An 18,928-nucleotide genomic window follows, 5' to 3' on the forward strand; every position below is an offset into this window, starting at 1 on the left:
AATGAAGAAGACGCTTATGTCCAGAAACTTCACGTGGAAACCGACAAGAGAGTATACATCTGTGTTTTGCTATGTTACTTTGTATTTTGTTCGATTAATATGACATTTTGCTGTACAATAAGCTATTTTAGCCGTTTCGAGGAATATATGTGTTGTACGATTTAACGTTTTTATGGTAAGTGCAATGTGATCTCTTTGACTCTGCAAATCATTACAACATTCGTCTATATTGTCATCAAAGTGTTATTGTCTCCAACAATGTTTATTACTTTTACTTAATGACACCTTGTATGAGCTATCAATATTGTATTTTAATTGAAACGTTTGCATTCTCAATATGACAATCGTACTGATGATATCGGAACGTTTGAATGCTGGGCTTTTAAAAACGGGGATTTTTATAATTTAAAAATAAAAGGTATACTTTTACATTCTGTATGGTCTTTTCTACTGATACCAACCTAAATATAGCTGTCTTTTATTCCCAGAGTACATGACTTCTGAGAGAAGATGACTGATGCTTTCAGCAGCAATAGTGAAGCGGTTCTTCAACGCACTGTCAATGTGTCCACCACTACAGCAGACAGCCAAGCAAAAAATTTGGTTGAGCTGTATCAGATAAATGAGACGTGTCATTTTATCACTAGCAATCTATTCAAAAAGGCAAGACATCTCTAGAAATCAAGTTTACTTAAGACACTTTAAAAGATCATAACTATTCAGGGTATCAATATCTCATGATTCATTCATCACAGGTAGCCCTACAGTTTCCAGATGAGCTCCTGTCTGATGCTGTCCAAATCTCTGCCGAAATAGAGAAAGAAACCAAAGCAAAGACTTTCATTTTAGGAGATACGTCCTATGGCAGGTAATAACCTCAGTGTTTTATCGTTATATTTTGTTTTATATGTGAAACCAGAAGTTTTATACTGGATTTGCTTTGCTTTTCAGCTGTTGTGTGGATGAAGTAGCAGCTGAACATGTACGAGCAGACTGTATAGTGCATTATGGGCCATCATGCCTTAGCCCTTGCCAAAGACTACCTCTTCTGTATGTGTTCGGAAAGAGACCTATTGATGTCCAGCAATGTGCAGCCGCCTTCAAAGAACTTTACCCTGACTGCCAAAGTCATGTATTCATCCTTTATGATGTCACTTACACACATGCTATAGGTAAATGTTACTGTCCTCGTGCTATTCTTCAGTAAAGTTATAATTCTGAACTTAAATGATTTCCTTTCTCCTTAGGTGATCTCAAGAAGATTTTGTGTGATGTCTACTCCAATGTTGTGTTTTCTCTTCTAAAAGTGGATCATTCCCATGGTGCTAACCTGATACACGACAGCTGTGTGGTCAGTGATCACTCAGATTCACAGGATGATAAAGTCATATTTAAATTTGGTAGACAGTTTTGTGTAAAAGAGGGACTGAGCATTGATGATTACAGTATGTTCTACATTGGCCAGGAAGGGCCGACTCTTACGAACTTTATGATGACCTGGAACCATTGTTCCTTCAGCTCATTTGATCCAGTAACGTGCGCAGGCCGAGTTGAATCTGTTAATATCAATAAGGCACTAATGAAACGTTATTATGCCATCGAGCGTGCCAAAGATGCCAGTGTGGTGGGAATCTTGGTGGGCACGCTTGGTGTCGCCAACTACCTGACCATCATTGAACAGCTAAAGGACAACATTCACAAAGCAGGCAAAAAGAGCTACATGTTTGCCATGGGAAAGATCAATGTTCCCAAGCTAGCCAACTTTTTGGAAATCGATGTCTACGTGCTGGTTGCCTGCCCAGAAAACTCGCTGCTGGATTCAAGTGAATTTTATAGACCTGTGGTGACGCCTTTTGAGATGGAGCTGGCTTGCAATAGGCACAGAGAATGGACTGGAGAATATGTCACTGATTTCAGAGATTTACTGCCTGGTATGTCATTCACTGCATGATTTCATTCATGCATGCATATTTTTATGTATTTTTTTTGTAAGTAGAACACTTTAAAATGTAGGATTAATCATAAATGTCCTCTTCTAGTAGTGTTCTGGTAATCTAATTCGAAAGATATGTTGCAGGTGGAAGCAGTCATGTTGGTTTACCCGAACCAAATCAGTCTAACAATGAGGAGGAGACCACTGATGTCTCACTTATCACTGGAGCTTTGCGGACCTCTGGTTTAACCAGTTGCACTTTACAGTCATCCTCACTTGTCCCCAGGAACCAAACTCTCACCGTGGCCAATACTAATACTGCAGGTAGTGAGCTTCAATCTGTATTTAACTAGTTTCTGTACTCATTCTTCCACTTGTATAACCACTGAACGTTAAGCCTTTTGAAGACATAATATAATCATGATTTTTTTCTGATTTCGCAGCATCATTTTTGGCTGGCCGTAGTTGGCAGGGACTGGAGCCCATGCTGGGACAGACACCAGTGGTGAAGGCTGTAGAAGGACGGAGAGGCATTGCAATTGCTTATGAGGAAGAGGGAGGGACTGATAGGGACTCTTCAACAGCACCCCTTCAGGAATAATACCAACCATATAATATTGGATTGACATAGGAAATCATTAAAGGACTACAAACATCTCACTCATGACATAATGCTAAGAGAAATCACATTACTAAATTGAAGAAAATAAATCTTTTATTATAACTATTGCTTTTTTATACAGAGTATACTGTTTATATACTGAAAAAGACAAGTTGCAATGGTTATGGTCGCTTTCAAAGCATCCTTAATGAGGCTTCGAAACCTTTACGAATCTTTTGTTTCAAATCAATTGGTTCGGAGCAAGGGAAAATCCGATGGTTCACCACTAGGGGGAGCAAATGACCAGTGTTTAATATGGTCAGGTAAACTCAACCTTTTATTATGCAAATTCATAAAACATTCATCTTTCTGAATAATAACACTAGCATTTTGTCTACTTTTTCATTACAGACCGATTAAATGACAAAATGTGCCTAATTAAAAGGGCACAAGTTAGTATTAATGATTTGTTTGCCCTAAATAAAACTAAAAGCACAGACTTTTAATTATGTCTTAATTAAGTTAAATAATTTTGTAAACACATTGTAATACAAATCCTACTATTATTTTATGAAAAAAAGTGCAAAATTTTTGGACAGATCTGCTTTTATACTATTTTGACCAGCAGGTGTCGCCAGCGCGTGTGGCGTTTCGAACGCTTCGAAAAGCTACGTTTCTCCCATCAGTAAGTTGCAATATTTTATCCCTATCATCAGTACAATAACGGAGAAAATTAACATTTTTGCATTTGGCAGACAGTTTTATTCACAGCGACTTAAAATTATAATATACAGTATACATTTTATCAGTATGTGTGCTCTGTGGAAAAGAACCCATGACCTTTTGAGATGTCAACACTTTACCAGCGGAGTACAGGAATACAAAAAGATAGAATATGATAATGGTTAATAATGTCAATATTAATATAATAGTTAGTCCTGAAAATAATGTTAATTTATTTCAAATATACAGCAAATGTAAACATAACACATTTAACTTGAATGTTGATTTCCGTTGTTGTTACCCATTAAGGGATTTAACAAAGGATGCTGGGAATATGCCAATCTTTCCACTGCATTGACCCTCAAGCCACTCGTCATTGACTGAAAATGAGAAGTTAGAAAATCATTTTAAGAATGATTTTAATTTTTTTAGTAATTCCTCTATGCCTCTATTAGTAAATTAAATATTTTGTTCCTACCTTTTGAAAGAACCGTGATAACATTTCCCGCTTTAAAATCCAGATCTTCTGGGGTTGAAGATTTATAAGAGTAAAGAGCAACCACTTTCTCGTTAGACACACTTTTACCCTTAAAAATTGAGAGCAGATTTAGAAAGAAAACAGTTAAGTTTGGGTTACTGGTAAAGTTGCACACTTGTTTCACTGGTCAGTGAACAACATGTATTTTGTATCGTCGTGTGTCCTGTGTGAAAGTGGCTGGGCAAAGCTTTTATTTTACCTCAGTAACAGAACACCACAGTGTTAGACGTCCATCCTTCACACTGTCCCATACAGCCCCCATTACTGAATCCTCAATAATCTTTTTTTCTTTTGAATCTTCCTCTGCATACCTGAACAGTACATTACAACAAACTTACCATGAGGCACATAAGAGTGTTTTTCTTTAAATTTTGCATCTGTAATGTTATATTACTGTAGGATTAATGCTGATGGAGGCAGCTGTAGTTTAGAGCTTATCTTCTGAAGAATGAATCCATATGGTTGACCATGTGCAATACTGATGGCAATGGTGAACTGAAAATGCACTTTCACAATGCACCCTTTGAATTCCTCACTGTTTTTAGCCTATTTGAAATAAAGTAGATTATGGTAAACTACTCGTGAATTATTCTATACGATTCATATGTAATGGTACTTCAGACATGCATAAATACTGTTCGATAGATTATTAAACAGTTTCTATTAGGTCATTACATGTTGAAATTAGTATTTTGTGAATGCCGCACCTCTGCCTTCAAGCCTTCTTTACCCACTGGTCGACTAGGTGGTGCTCTTCTGGGTGGAGCTGGTATATCATCATTTTCATTTATTGGTTCAATCTAAATGACATTCATTGGTAACGGTTGATATTTCATTTATTAATGTAAGACAAATGTAAGAGGGGCCTAATCCTTGTTTTGGGATTAAAAATATTGGTTCAAAAGAAAATTACCTGCATTGTTTTTGATGCCATAGTTATATCCAAGGGTTCTAGAAAATTATAAGGTACGAGACCTCTCTAGAAATAAACCGAACAACAATATAAAGAGGAATAGAAACATAATTATTTCAGACAAAAGGTAAACACAATTCCATTTCAACTGGTGATAAAAATGAAAAATCTAAGAGATTATTTTTTTGGTTTTGTATAACCAAACATACACCAAAAACTACCTTCTCATTGAAAATAACAGATGCCCAGTTATCAGCTCCTTTTTGAAGAACAAAAACGATGTTACCAGGCAACACAGCCAATTCTTCTTTGGTCTCAGGAACAAACTCATAGAGAACAGTGTGTGGCTCGCCTTCAAATGCCCTGTTGAGTACAACGCACATTTATGTTCTTTGCAGACACACTAATAAGTACAAACGCATTACATTAATAAACAACCTTGCAAATAATAGTTGAGATTAGATTCTAAGTTTGGCCTTAAAAACAATACAAAACCTCACAATAATTAAAAATGCACTGAAGTGTAGACCAGGGGTGCCCAAACTTTTTCCTATAGGGCAAAAAATCAAACCTGACTGAGGGCCGTGGGCCGAAAGGAAATGTTGCTGTGTTATATTAAAATGAAAGTTGCCCTGATTCTCCTAAATTATAACTCTAATATTAAAAAAATAAGTAAACATTACTCTGTTTATGTATAACTAATGCAGTTTTATTTTCAAAGGTAAATGTTGTAAAAAAGAAATCATTATCCCAATTATTTTTTAATTTCCTTTTATCTGTGTGCCACTGTCTCAACCTCTCCATTATTAGCCTATAGTACCCGAGTTCGTTGAGTTTTGTCATGCATGGTATACACCTTTAAGTATGCATGTACATTACAAAAAAATGTATTTACTTGAATTCCTTGCATTTATTTTTAATTTACGTTTTTGTAATGTACAAATAAAACTAAAAATGTAAAATATAGATAATGGTTAATTAGAAATATGAACTTCTGCGTCAATGCCTTTAATCCTTTTTCCTTATCTCACGTAGCATGACGGGCCAAATTAACGGTCATTGCGGGCCAACTTTTGCCCGCAGGCCCTAGTTTGGGCACCACTGTTCTAGATAGTTAGGTGTAGCTCAACTAGAGCATTGCATTGGCAGTGCAAAGGTTGTAGGTTTAAAGGCGGGGTGCATGATCTCTGAAAGGCAATGTTGACATTGGAAATCACCTAAACGAACACGCCCCTACCCCAATAGAATCTGGACCTTATTTTGATAGACCCCACACATATTCAATTCAATTTTTCTGATTGGCTACAAGTGTGTTTTGGTACACGGCCCGACTCCCTTTTCCAAAGTATTTTTCAAAAATCATGCACCCCGCCTTTAAGTCTCAGGGATAACATTTATAATTTCCGAATTTTTTGAAATTTTACCTTAGTACTTCTGGCACCTTTGGTGTTGATGGAACATCATCAACCTAGATCATATGCAATAATTTAGTAACACGTCACAATAAGGTTGTATTTGTTAACATTATTTTATGCATTAGCCAACGTACAGCATTTACAGTTAATTAGCCCATGGTTATTTCAGCATTTACTAATTCATTTTTAAAATCAAAAGTTGTAACTATACTAGTCAACATTTGAAGTGGATCAAAAAAGTTTATCAAAGTTGTCCTAAAACAAGAATGGGTATTAGAGATTGGTTTTATGTAAACTTTTTTGAATAGTTTTGATCCACTTCGAATGTTGACTAGTGTATTAACATTAGTTAAAACACAACAAAGTAAGACGAACAAAGATTAATAAATTCTGAAAAACTATATTGCTCTTTTTTTAGTTTAAAGCATTTCCTATTGTGAACAAAGGCAACCTTTCTGTGAAGTATAACCAGTAAACATCTTTTTATGAATTCTTTCTTCACGTTACAGTATGTTAACTTTTATTACTTACTTGAGGCTGCAGTGGGGCAAACCCAGAAAACTGATCAGCAGGTACAACAGAAGACACAACCTGTAAGTAATACACCAGTTTTACTCATCTACTTTTCCAGCCAAGTGCAAAACAAATATCTATTCAGTATCTGGACATCACCCTTATTAATCTATGCACATAAGTGAGGTAATTTGATGGCACTTACTTTGGCTTTTCCAAGGTAGTCCTTTTTCTCTAGTTCTGCTACATAGTGCTTATTGGGTTTGAACAGCAGCCCTGCTCGAATTTCTACCAGAGGATAAATCTTCTGCTTCTGTAAAGTGTAAAGGACAACGTGTGGACATTGTGGCAGCAATTCTAAAACAGTACATCCAGACAAAAGCAAGCAATATTTGTAAAAATAAAAACAATGACACATTCACACTAATAGAGGGGTGAGTCAAAACATTTGGTAAATGTTGTCATTCCACAATTTACACAACTTCCCATAACATTTAACCAGAGCTAGTGTTTATGCAATCAGATGTAACTGATGAAAAGTGTTTTCCACATCCTCTTTTATCCTCACTTAACTTACACTAGAAAAACACATTATTAAACATGTAAAGTATTCAGTTTTCTTAGAATCTATAGTTAATCTGATGTTGATACTATGTTAACAATTTATTAACAGTTACTGTATGAGAGTATGCAGACCAGTATGGCTTCCAAAGCATTGTCAATGTGGTTGAACTTGGCCTCTGCTCTGAGACTCAGTGCAGTAAGAAGGTTCTCTTGAGCTTTCTCCCATTTTCCCGTCTGGGCGTGTATCAATCCCATGTTATAAAGAACCTTAAAGCAGAGAGGAAGATTCTTGAAGAACTGCAGTACTACACTGTAAAACCTAAAAGTTAACTCAACTCAAACCATTTAAGTAAACCTATTGCATTAGTTTTAAAACACATACATTTGAGTACTGTGAACTTAAACTAATTGAGTCATATGCAGTTCTGCACTTATATTTAAGTTCACAGTACTTAAATTTAAGTGCATAATTGCACATGACTCAAGTTCACAGTACTTAAATTGATGTGTTTTAAAACTTAAATGGTCTAATGCAACCAGATTACTTAAATGGTTTGAGTTAAGTTAACTGTTAGGTTTTACAGTGTATTATCATCTTAGCATTCAGACACTTTTCAGCTTTTACGAAATGTACACTCATAATGACTTGTAAATTCGAGTTGATTCAACAAAAATTTTTAAGGCAGCAAAGCATTTTTTACAGTGTAGAAACAATCAGACTTGTGCATTATTTTTTAAATCTTTTATGATTTTCAAATTACTACAGTACATATTACACATGTAATGCATTGCATGTGACTGGTCATACCTCACATGCATATAGTTTATATGTCAGCCCCAGGGGTTTATAGTCTATTAGTTGATTTCCTCTTAACTGTTTGAACGCCTGTTGAAAATCTAGAAGAGACTCTTCAAACCTGGAGATACAATTATGTACATAGACATAAATAGTGTCAGGATATTTTGTTCATCTCAAAGATTCTTATTCAAAACATCAAAACGTTTTGTCCTAAATCTAACTACTTTCGAAAAGATGGTAAGGCCTTACTTTTCCTTTTTGTAGAAAGTAACACCCCTCTGAAAGAAGGCCACAGCCAGGTGCCCATCTTTGCCTATACTTCTATCAAACGCCTTCAGATGTGTAACAGAAAAAAATTCCACAAAGAGTGAAACTACTTTTACTTCCTTTTTGTAATGACATGACATTTAAAATAGTTCAAAAAAGTATTCTTCACAAAACAAACAATACAAATCTACAATAATCTGCATCATATTAAATATTACTTAAAACACTGGACATAACAGGTATAATAGTCATTTGAATGACTTCATCATTAAGGTATAATAGTCATTTAAAATTATTTTATAAGTCACCTTTTCGGCCTCGTCTAACTCATTGTTGTTCAAATAAAGACAGCCAATGTTGTAGTTGATTTTGGATGTTTTGTCTTCGATGTTGAGGAATATCCTGAGAGCAGAGTCAGTGTCTTTCTGCTCCACACAAGCAACAGCCTCGTCCCACTGACGCAGAGTGCTAACAAATGACATGATGCTTCCTCGGATGACTGCTTCCAAATTAAAACTCTTCTCTGTTATGAACACACCATAAATCATGTGAAACTCTACACAGAGAACAAAACCAGCCCCTTCGCTGACAGAAAGGAAGTGCTCTGTACTTTGCTTCTATATTTGCTGTTTCGTGACTTGGTGGTTGAGTAAGTTCACTTTTTCAGCGTAAGGGCATTGATGAGACATAGACGTTTTACAAGGCCTTATTTTATACATGCATTTCATCTACACAAACATAATAAGAGTCTATTATAAGATGTTTATGTTATTGTATTTTTTATTCATTGTGTATTTAGCCCTGACAATTCTCTTTATTATCCTCCTCATCATCATCATCATATAGGGAGAGGGAGGGCACAAACTACAGGGATCCCCCACCTTGGTTAACCTCAAATTCAAGGACCTTTCAAGGACTTTCCAGGTCCAATACCCTCAAAGTCAAGGACTAAATGTGGGGACACATTTCAAGTGAGAGCAACGTTACATCGTGTTACCTTTAAAGATACATTGTTACAGTTCCCTTTCGAGGGAACTCGCGCTGCATCACTGTGGTGACACTTTGGGGATGCCTCCAGGGGTAAGTGCGTCTTCATGTGTATCTCAAATTCAACCAATGGTAAGGCTTCACGACAAAGACAGGGTGACGCGGGAGCCAGGAAGTATATCACTATCTGAAATATTGCCAAAGACGACGTTACAGGGATGCAGGAAGTATGGCAAGGGAGGCGCAGCGTCTCGTTCCCTTCTCAGGGAACAACAGTTATAAGTAGTCCAAGATGTTTTTTGATTTGTCAAACACAACTTTGCAAAAAATCATTTTGGTATGAATCAACATTCACATAGAGAAGATATAAGCATTTAAAGTGAACAGTTTAGCACGTGTGCTCAAAAAGTCTAGAATTTTATGATATTATCCTACACTACACAGGAAATAATATGGACTTTTCTTGCATAAAGTAGATTCAAGCACTTTCAATGACCTGTATCTATGTATGTATATTTTCAAAACTTCCTAGGGCCTTGAACTTTTCCCCCCAATATTCACAAACTTCAAGGATTTCAAGGACCCGTGGGAACCCTGAAACTAACACTTTTTGACTTTGTCCTTATCATTATTTTTTTGTGGGACCTACCGTTCTGATACAATTAAACAAAAAGTGACATAAGTGCAAACGTTACAACTTACCCCATAGGTGGGGTTAATTGTAACAAACAGAGGGCGGTGTTATAGTTTATAGTTGTTAACTTGACCATGATTGCAGTAGTACTATCCAGAACATCCAAATTGTTGGACAAAAGTCCCAACATACAAACAACTAGCTACTGATATTTGTTACATTTGTTTACAGTAAAGTTTTTGAAAGTAATATAATGCCAAAGTATCTACATTTTTTATAATTTAAACAATATTTTTATCAGTCGTCTTAAACTGCTATTTTGTATGGACAGTTGCCACCTTCGCCTGCCATTTTACAAGGCCCCTCGTCTGCCATTTGAGAAACCAAAACAAAAAACTGTATTGTAATTTTTGTATTGTATTGTAATACTGTAAATGTATTTAAAGTAAATAGGTTTTATAGAATAAAGTGACACATGTCATAAATGTATCAAGTTATTTTTATTGTACATAATGTTCCCGGACAAAAAATATGTATGTCATGTCATGTCATTGAACCATTTGGTACAAAAGTAATCAAATTGGTTGGATGACAGTTAACAGGTTTGTAAAATCTCAGGTACAGCCAATATGGCGCCTGTTGCCAAAGCAACCACCATAGCGGCAGGGAAGAGGAAATAGCCACTCCAGCTCTGAGATCTCCGCGGTGTGGAATACATGGCATTTCCTGTCAGTGTAAATAGACAGTTGACTGACATGGCTTCACTACACTTCACGCCTGCGTTTAAGTAAACAAAAGGACATCTAACGAAGCCTTCTCCATGAAAGAACCGTTATTCGCCGCAAATGCATGTGGCGGTGGGATAACGTGCCGATGTTAGCAAGCTAACATGGACCTTGGATCGATGCTTTACAACAGTTTAAAAGATGTAACGTGGAGCACGACGACACTGCCTCTGGATAGACTTGTTAGTGCCTACAGACTGCCACAGATTGTAAAGTTGGACAGCGGTAAGCTTTGTCCTGAGTTGTTTTGGTAAAAACGCCTTGTTTGTGGTAACTTAATCAGGTACTGTTGTGGTTCGTTTCGTGCAGCCGCAGCAGCTGCGCGGGGGCGGTTGCGCTCCGGTGGAATTCCAATAATTAGCAGCTTAGCTCGCTAGGCTAACATTACCCTTCACTCAACAAAAAGGCTAAACTAAAGTGTCTAATTCAATGGCTTTTATACTTTTGCTTAGACTGTCGACATTGCACGTGGTGTATTGTGTAACTGTTCCAACTCGATGTCCGACTATGCAACCAAATTAAAAGCTAATAAGTGATGCAGAGTTGTTAGCAAGCTAACGCAAATTAGCCAGAGGCCAGAGTAAAAAAACAACAAGACTGCAGACAATTCGAGTTGTTTCCACAAACACTTGTCTCGTAACCAAAGTTTTTACAAACTAATCAACAAAACAAACTTGTTTTTGCTACTAGAGAACTTATCAGCATACTTCAGTACCCTACTTTGCATTTCAACTTTAAACTTTATTGTCCACACAGATACAGGACAATTGACAGTTGGCGTAACGAAACTGTCAAAAGGCTCATGCGTGTTATTATGGGGTTTTACTCACAATATTTGGTAAGCTCTAGTATAATAGGCAGTTAATCAAATTTAGTATTTGTTTAACATTTAAATAGTTTATTGTGACAGGGTAGAAATACAAGCTTGGTTGCTGATGCATGTAAAGATGGAGGAGGGGTAATGTCAGGGAAAGTGGATCATTATCATGGGAACTGGGGCACTATCATTAGAGAAAGTAACTGGAATTCTGAACTCTTATAAGAGCTCATTTGGTACAATAGACAGAGCTGTTTGTACACACAAGTTACCCTTGACCTTCTTATCTCATCTACCACATAATAACATACACTGCAATATGCAAGTGCTCTGCCTTTAGATATTATATAATCAGAGTATACAGATTATCTGGTTTATAAGTCTTATTGGTACCTCCTGTTGCAGTTTGTACTTGGCATGTACTTTTCAGGGTAACCTAGTTAAGTAAAGTTTGTTGTTTTGAGCATTTATGAATGAACCTAACATAGTTTTTTGTGATTTAGTGTTTTCTAAATAAAACCATCCTACATAATGTAAAGAAAATTTTGTGAAAATATAACCTTGATTTCTTAAACATTGACTGAGTAAGGTCATGTCAGGGATTGAAATTAAAGTGAAATCAGTGAGTGAAATCAAACTTGGATGCTCCTAAATTCATCATTAGATTTTAAGCATTAAGGGAACACGCCACTTTTTGTGAAAATAAGCTAATTTCCCAGCTCCCCTAGAGTTAAACATTTGATTTTTACCGTTTTGGAATGCATTCAGCTGATCTCCGGGTCTGGTGGTACCACTTTTAGCATAGCTTAGATCCATTGAATCTGATTGGACCGTTGGCATCGCGCTCAACAATAACCAAAGAGTTTCATAATTTTTCCTATTTAAAACTTGACTCTTTTGTAGTTACATCGTGTACTAAGACTGACAGAAAATTAAAAGTTGTGATTTTCTAGGCAGATATGGCTATGAACTATACTCTTCATTCTGGTGTAATAATCAAGAACTTTGCTGCTGTAAAATGGCAGCAGGAGGCGCAATGATATTACGCAGCGCCTGAAAATAATCCTCTGCTATTGAAAGTTACCAAGGCAACTATTTTCGGGTGGAGCGTGGTGTCGTTGCGCCTCCTGCGGCCATGGTGCGGCAGCAAAGTCCTTGATTATTAATTATAGTCCTTGGTTGTTTTTGAGCGTGATGCTAATGGTCTAATCAGATACAATGGACCGTGCTAAGCCATGCCAAAAGTGGTACCGCCAGACCCGAAGATCGCCCGAATGGACCCCAAAACAGCAAAAATCAAATGTCCAACTCTACGGAAGCTGGAAATTAGCACATCCTCAAAAAAAAGTGGAGTGTCCCTTTAACCCTGGATTTCACAGGCAGGGGTCACATATATTTAAACTTATGAAAGCTCTTTTGGGCTCTTTTATGGTTTTCATATTTCTTGCTAAAAGTGTACCGTCATTGTTTTTTACTGAAGTAAAGGTTTGGTACTGTGAAAGCTATTAATATGTAAAAGGTTTGTGTTTCGTCTCAGGGGAATCAGTGGAAGGGCTGAGAGAAAAAGACTACCTCTTGATTCATTCATGTCGCCAATGGACCACAATTACTGCTCATAGCCTGGAAGAGGGCCATTATGTCATCGGACCGAAAATCGAGATCCCCGTCCATTATGAGGGTAAGGCCATTTACTTGTAAAGCAACACTATGTGGAAATATCTTTCTGATGGGCATGTTTCAGTTTCAGGGGGAAAGGAAATCTTAATGAGTCTGGCAGGTTTCACTTTTTTAATGATTCACAGATAACAGACCGAGCAAAGATTTGTGCAGCTAATACTTTTTGCGGTGCAGTATTTCCTGTCAATTTAAGTCTGCAATTCATTAACTAATTGGCCTCCTTATATTGACATCCCTCTGGCTATCAAGATTTACCCCTTGGTCAATAAAGAGAAAGACGATAATTGGCTTTTCATTTGATTTTATTCACTCTGGATTCTGTACTGATCAAGTAAACTGTCTTTGCAAAGAATGCAACTATATCGCTTTATATATAAAGTTTAGAATTAAACAAATTGCAAATTAATAGATTGTGTAGCAATCAATGCTGCAAGTATAAGCAAGATAGAAAGACACCTTCATAATAACTTACTAAATAATAAACATCTTATGGCACAGTTTTTATCATTGTTATAGTTTTATATAATTCTGTTGGACTGTTTTGTTGTTTGTCTCAGGTCAATTTAAGCTGCTGGAGATGGACAGGGACATTAAAGAGCCTGTGCAGTACTACAACAGTGTGGAGGAGGTGGCCAAGGCATTTCCTGAGCGAGTTTATGTCATGGAGGAAATCACATTCAATGTCAAGGTCTGATATTCTTTGTTGGTAAAGCATGTATGTGTTGAAACAATCAAATATTAATTAAATGTAGCATTTTGCCTCATATTCATCTTAAGAATATTCATCTTTCCTGTCCCCACAGCAAACAGAGGAATTTTGTCTTTACTGTCCCAATACTTATAGAGGGCACTGTATATGTCCAAGTTACATGAATTAATTAAAGCTAAATAATTTTAGATGACACTGATTCTATTTTGATGAATTTTCAAAGTCATATGACTTTTGTCTTTCTCCCAGATGGCATCAGGAGAGTCCAATGAAGACACTGAAGTGTACAACATTACACTGAGCACTGGGGATGAGTTGACACTAATGGGCCAGGCCGAGATCCTTTATGCCAAATCGTCGCGAGAAAAATCACGTTTCAACACCATCTTCAAGCGCATCGGTAAGCTTAACTCTATAAGTAGGCTTGGCCGCGGAAAGATGCCATGCCTTATCTGCATGAACCACCGCACCAATGAGAGCATCAGCCTGCCTTTCCAGTGCCGAGGTCGCTTCAGTACCTGCTCGCCGCTGGAGCTGCAAATGCAAGAAGGAGAACACACTATTCGCACAATCGTGGAAAAGACCAGGTTACCCGTGAACGTCATTGTGCCCAGCATCCCGCCACGTAATCCGCATGATCTCCATTTGATCCGCGAAGGCCATCGATACAAGTTGGTCAACATCCAGACTAAGACGGTTGTTGTGTGTTGTGCATTGCGATCGAACAAAATACTGCCAGTGCATTTCCCCCTGCACGTGTCTACAGCTTTGCCACGTTTACTGTTGCCTGAAGGGCTACTTCAGGGAGAAGCTTGGCTAGAGACGGTGGTCCACCGCTGGTTTACTTATTGTCAGGAGCAGTTTGATATTGATGACTACTCCAGGGCAGTCCGTGATGTACGGATTGACTGGATTGAGGACAGCAAGAGTCCAAAGAAAAACAGCACTGGGGGAACAGGATGCGGGAGCACCATCTGCAGCTCCGGTGGAGGCGGGAGCAATGGCTGCTCGTCACATGTACACTTGCCAAGTTCTCTAAGCTCAGCCCGAGATGAGCTCACACAGTCATTCCACCGCCTGTCTGTCTGTGTCTACGGCAACAATCTCCACGGCAACAGCGAGGTAAATCTTCAGGGTTGCGTTAGTTTATGTGGAGATTGTGTGCCGCCAGAACCAGCGGATGCAGATTATCTGTTCCCCGAGCTGCTAGACAGTTCCTCAGGTTCGCTTAAACCAGACGTGCCGTATGAGGAGCTTTGGTTGGATCACATTAAGAACCATGGACCCGTGCTAGAACACAATGAGGGTTTGCGAGGAAACACTACTGTCTCAGGCTGCACGACTGCACTGTCATACCCCACAGCAGGACCCACAAGCGCCCTCCTCAGCGGAGATGTCAAACTACCTCCACCTCCGGTGCCTCCAAAGTCTGAAGCTGTAAGTTTGTTTTCACTAGATTAGTCTTTTCTCTTTTAATTATCTTTAAGATCTTTATGATATTATTTGTTTCCACATACCCAGGTCAGAATGTTCTCAGTTTAAAAAAGTTTATGCCGTGCTTAAATAGTGACTTATTTGTTTACCCTGTTGGTCAATCACTGCAGGCATGGTTGTATTCCAAGTTGGAACAAAGGTTGAAATGACTAGACTTATAGTTTAAGTTGGCACATCTTGTCTCAAGAAAACTTAGTACAAAGTAATCTTTGTGTCTTTGTACATAGTAAATTTTTTTCATTCCGGCATTCAATTTTCGTTTCCCATTGCAGGTGAAAGAGGAGTGCCGGTTGTTGAACGCTCCACCGATTCCACCACGGAGCTCCAAACAGACAGGCTCGGGCAGTATCACAGTGCCATACCCTCCTGCAAAGCCACGGCAGACAGACACTCGCTCCCCAAGCCCAACACTATCTTATTACTCATCTGGCCTACACAAAATGTGAGTTACTATTTTGATTGATCAATAAACTGCACCAACTTATTTATTCCTACATTTTTTTCTACTAAATGATCTTATCTGTCCCTCCCTATTCTCCATCTCAATAGAGGTTCAGAGGGCGAGTCGCAGAATGAGTCCAACGATCAGAACCATGCATGTAACCCATGTAACTGGATCAGACCAGATGCCACTGAGGGCTCAAAGCCTCTCTCTTGCCTCAGTCCCTCCATCGATGCCTCTTTTTCCCGGCTTTCCTGGCCAAATGATTTCTGTGGGGCTGATTCGTATAAAGGCGATGACTTCCCTTCAGTCCACTGTCGGAGTTACTCTAGTTATCCACGAAAGAGGACACCCGGTACTCCTAAGGCTTGTCCTTCAGGACTCTTTGACTTTGATAGGCGGGAGAATTTTAAGGGGAGTGCTGCAGCCTCCAAGGTCAAAAAGGTTTCCCAGCCTACCCAGTTTTGCACCAAATCCACCAGCTACACTATGGATATGTACAGAGACAAATCCTCAGAGGAATGTAACACTAAGCAGAGCCAGTCCTGCCCTATTTTGCCACCGAGAACCCCAAAATCGAACGATACAAAGAAAGAGGCAGAGCCCGTCACTACAACTAATCCCAATGTTGATGCTATGGAACTTGAGTCCAAAAACTGCTTGCCAGAAAGATCACATCAAGGCACTACAGATGTGTCCTCAGTCTCGTATCCTGTAGCCACAGGGTCATCATGGCAGCCACCGAACAACCTATCAGGTCTATCCATTGAAGAGGTTTCAAAGTCACTACGGTTCATTGGTCTGTCAGAGGACGTTGTTTCTTTGTTTGTGCAAGAAAAAATAGACGGAAATTTGCTCCTGCAGCTAACGGAGGAGATTTTGTCGGAAGATTTTAAGCTAAGCAAACTACAAGTAAAGAAACTTATGCAGTTCATTAATGGCTGGAGGCCCAAAATGTAACGTTGAACAAGCCAAGTCAGTCAAGAGCAAAACATGCAATGTGCTGCAGTGGCAGCCTGAAATATTGGCCTTCTGTATTGCATTAAACCGTTTTGTATCTAAATGCTATGCACAGTCTTGTAATGATTTTAATAGCCATTTTGTTTAATATATGTATATAAATATATATAAATGGATTGCTTTGTGTATTAACATTTACCCATCTCTATGTAATCTCTTTGTGACCTTACGGTACCTGCACAACTGACTTATTTGCTTGAACCCAAAGCCTTTGAAATCTGAAAATATTTTGACCCAATCCAACTGTGGCCTACGTTTCCTTGGTTGTTGATCAATAAAGTTGATTGACCTGATTAGATGTTTTTACTTAGACAAACGATAGTTGTTTTATACTGTAAAGGGCACATATGCAAAATCCACTTTTACAGGCTGTTTGGACATAAATGTGTGTTGGTAGTGTGTGAACACAATAACCCTACAAAAAATTCACCCTCTCCTTTTCTTTAATCCCCATTAAACCAAATGCAGTCTTGTTAAATGTGGTGTTTTTATTTGCTTGTTAATGCGATGTCCCAAAAACAAAGCCCATAAAGCCCTGCCAATGGCCACTGCACTGACTGGTTAATTTGTCACAAAGCTTTTCTAAATGTGTTTGTTAGCACATTGTAGCACAAATGCGGCTAAAGATGCTATTGTCTCAGAGTATAGAGGGTAGGGGTGGGTGATTCATGATGGGATTCATTTTATAACTGGCTCAGACCAGTCGTAAGTGGTAATTAGTAAAATCATTCAGAAGAATTTTCTTATGAAAAAATAAGTTATTAAAAATAAGTTATTACCACTTACCACGACTTACCAAGTCGTAATTACCACTTACGACTTACAAAGTTGTAATTACCACTTACGACTTAAAATTTACGACTTGGTAAGTGGTAATAACTTATTTTTTCATATGAAAATTTTACTGAATGATCTTATCTGTCCTTACTTTGTATGAAAAAATAAGTTATTACCACTTACCAAGTCGTAATTACCACTTACGATTTACCAAGTCGTAATTTTTAAGTCGTGAGTCGTAATTACGACTTGGTAAGTGGTAGAGAAGGGACAGATAAGATCGTTCAGTAGAATTTTCTTATGAAAAAATAAGTTATTAAAAAATAAGTTCTTACGACTTAGCAAGTCGTAATTACAACTTACGACTTACGACTTAGCAAGTCGTAATTACGACTTGTAAATTACCACTATGTTACCCATATAACTGGCTCAGACCAGTCGTAAGTGGTAATTAGTAAAATTATTCAGTAGAATTTTCTTATGAAAAAATAAGTTATTACCACTTACCACGACTTACCAAGTCGTACTTACGACTTATGACTAACAAAGTAAGGACAGATAAGATCATTCAGTAGAATTTTCGTATGAAAAAATAAGTTATCACTTACCAAGTCGTAATTACCACTTACGACTAACAAAGTTGTAATTACCACTTACGATTTACCAAGTCGTAAGTGGTAATAACTTATTTTTTCATGAGAAAATTCTATCTTATCTGTCCCTTCTCTATGTTACCCATATAACTGGCTATTGTCTCAGAGTATAGAGGGTAGGGGTGGGTGATTCATGATGAGATTCATTTTATATCATATATAACTGGCTCAGACCAGTCGTAAGTGGTAATTAATAAAATCATTCAGAAGAATTTTCTTATGAAAAAATAAGTTATTAAAAATAAGTTATGACTTACGACTTACCAAGTCGTAATTACGACTTACGACTTACCAAGTCGACTTACCAAGTCGTAATTACGACTTAATTACGACTTACCACTTACCACTTACCAAGTCGTAATCACGACTTACGACTTACGACTTACCAAGTCGTAATTACGACTTGTCTGAGCCAGTTATATGGGTAACATAGGGAAGGGACAGATAAGATCATTCAGTAGAATTTTCATATGAAAAAATACTACCACTTACCAAGTCGTAATTTTTAAGTCGTAAGTGGTAATTACAACTTTGTAAGTCGTAAGTTGTAATTACGACTTGGTAAGTGGTAATAACTTATTTTTTCATATGAAAATTCTACTGAATGATCTTATCTGTCCTTACTTGGTATGAAAAAATAAGTTATTACCACTTACCAAGTCGTAAT

At 37.7% G+C, this 18,928-nt stretch overlaps 3 protein-coding genes across 3 annotated transcripts; 2 read left to right on the forward strand and 1 right to left on the reverse strand.

The window, feature by feature from the left end:
- The first annotated feature begins 14 nt into the window (after positions 1-14).
- Positions 15-2,660, forward strand: dph2 (diphthamide biosynthesis 2). Its single transcript, XM_055207383.2, has 7 exons — positions 15-175; positions 489-663; positions 756-868; positions 952-1,172; positions 1,248-1,931; positions 2,078-2,257; positions 2,377-2,660. The coding sequence occupies exons 2-7, from the start codon at positions 511-513 to the stop codon at positions 2,532-2,534; spliced, it is 1,509 nt and encodes a 502-aa protein (XP_055063358.2). The 5' UTR covers positions 15-175; positions 489-510; the 3' UTR covers positions 2,535-2,660.
- A 146-nt stretch (positions 2,661-2,806) lies between these two features.
- ncf2 (neutrophil cytosolic factor 2) lies at positions 2,807-8,867 on the reverse strand. Its single transcript, XM_055207371.2, has 14 exons — positions 8,575-8,867; positions 8,249-8,331; positions 8,009-8,117; positions 7,333-7,467; positions 6,842-6,949; positions 6,655-6,714; positions 6,133-6,176; positions 4,930-5,071; positions 4,709-4,774; positions 4,503-4,595; positions 4,190-4,341; positions 3,995-4,106; positions 3,736-3,844; positions 2,807-3,637 (listed from the first exon to the last, which is right to left on the reverse strand). Exons 1-14 carry the CDS (start codon positions 8,812-8,814, stop codon positions 3,555-3,557), a joined length of 1,536 nt encoding a protein of 511 aa, XP_055063346.2. The 5' UTR covers positions 8,815-8,867; the 3' UTR covers positions 2,807-3,554.
- Positions 8,868-10,528: 1,661 nt separating this feature from the next.
- garem (GRB2 associated, regulator of MAPK1) lies at positions 10,529-17,309 on the forward strand. The gene is made up of 6 exons (XM_055207358.2): positions 10,529-10,897; positions 13,027-13,167; positions 13,724-13,854; positions 14,125-15,312; positions 15,642-15,811; positions 15,919-17,309. Exons 1-6 carry the CDS (start codon positions 10,777-10,779, stop codon positions 16,769-16,771), a joined length of 2,604 nt encoding a protein of 867 aa, XP_055063333.2. The 5' UTR covers positions 10,529-10,776; the 3' UTR covers positions 16,772-17,309.
- The last annotated feature ends 1,619 nt before the right edge of the window (positions 17,310-18,928 follow it).

The sequence above is a fragment of the Misgurnus anguillicaudatus genome, chromosome 21 (assembly GCF_027580225.2).
Source record: "Misgurnus anguillicaudatus chromosome 21, ASM2758022v2, whole genome shotgun sequence".
NCBI classification, from domain to species: Eukaryota; Metazoa; Chordata; class Actinopteri; order Cypriniformes; family Cobitidae; genus Misgurnus; species Misgurnus anguillicaudatus.

What these genes read in the sequence shown, in the direction of transcription:
- dph2 (XM_055207383.2), top strand. Translation starts at nt 511, where the DNA reads ATGACTGATGCTTTCAGCAGCAATAGTGAAGCGGTTCTTCAACGCACT. An exon ending in CACTTACACACATGCTATAG is followed by an intron (nt 1,173 to 1,247) that starts GTAAATGTTACT and finishes CTTTCTCCTTAG; the next exon opens with GTGATCTCAAGAAGATTTTG. An exon ending in GGCCAATACTAATACTGCAG is followed by an intron (nt 2,258 to 2,376) that starts GTAGTGAGCTTC and finishes CTGATTTCGCAG; the next exon opens with CATCATTTTTGGCTGGCCGT.
- ncf2 (XM_055207371.2), bottom strand. Translation starts at nt 8,814, where the DNA reads ATGATTTATGGTGTGTTCATAACAGAGAAGAGTTTTAATTTGGAAGCA. An exon ending in TGGCATCAAAAACAATGCAG is followed by an intron (nt 4,596 to 4,708) that starts GTAATTTTCTTT and finishes AATGTCATTTAG; the next exon opens with ATTGAACCAATAAATGAAAA. An exon ending in TATCACGGTTCTTTCAAAAG is followed by an intron (nt 3,638 to 3,735) that starts GTAGGAACAAAA and finishes TCTCATTTTCAG; the next exon opens with TCAATGACGAGTGGCTTGAG.
- garem (XM_055207358.2), top strand. Translation starts at nt 10,777, where the DNA reads ATGGACCTTGGATCGATGCTTTACAACAGTTTAAAAGATGTAACGTGG. An exon ending in GATTGTAAAGTTGGACAGCG is followed by an intron (nt 10,898 to 13,026) that starts GTAAGCTTTGTC and finishes GTTTCGTCTCAG; the next exon opens with GGGAATCAGTGGAAGGGCTG. An exon ending in AAATCACATTCAATGTCAAG is followed by an intron (nt 13,855 to 14,124) that starts GTCTGATATTCT and finishes TCTTTCTCCCAG; the next exon opens with ATGGCATCAGGAGAGTCCAA.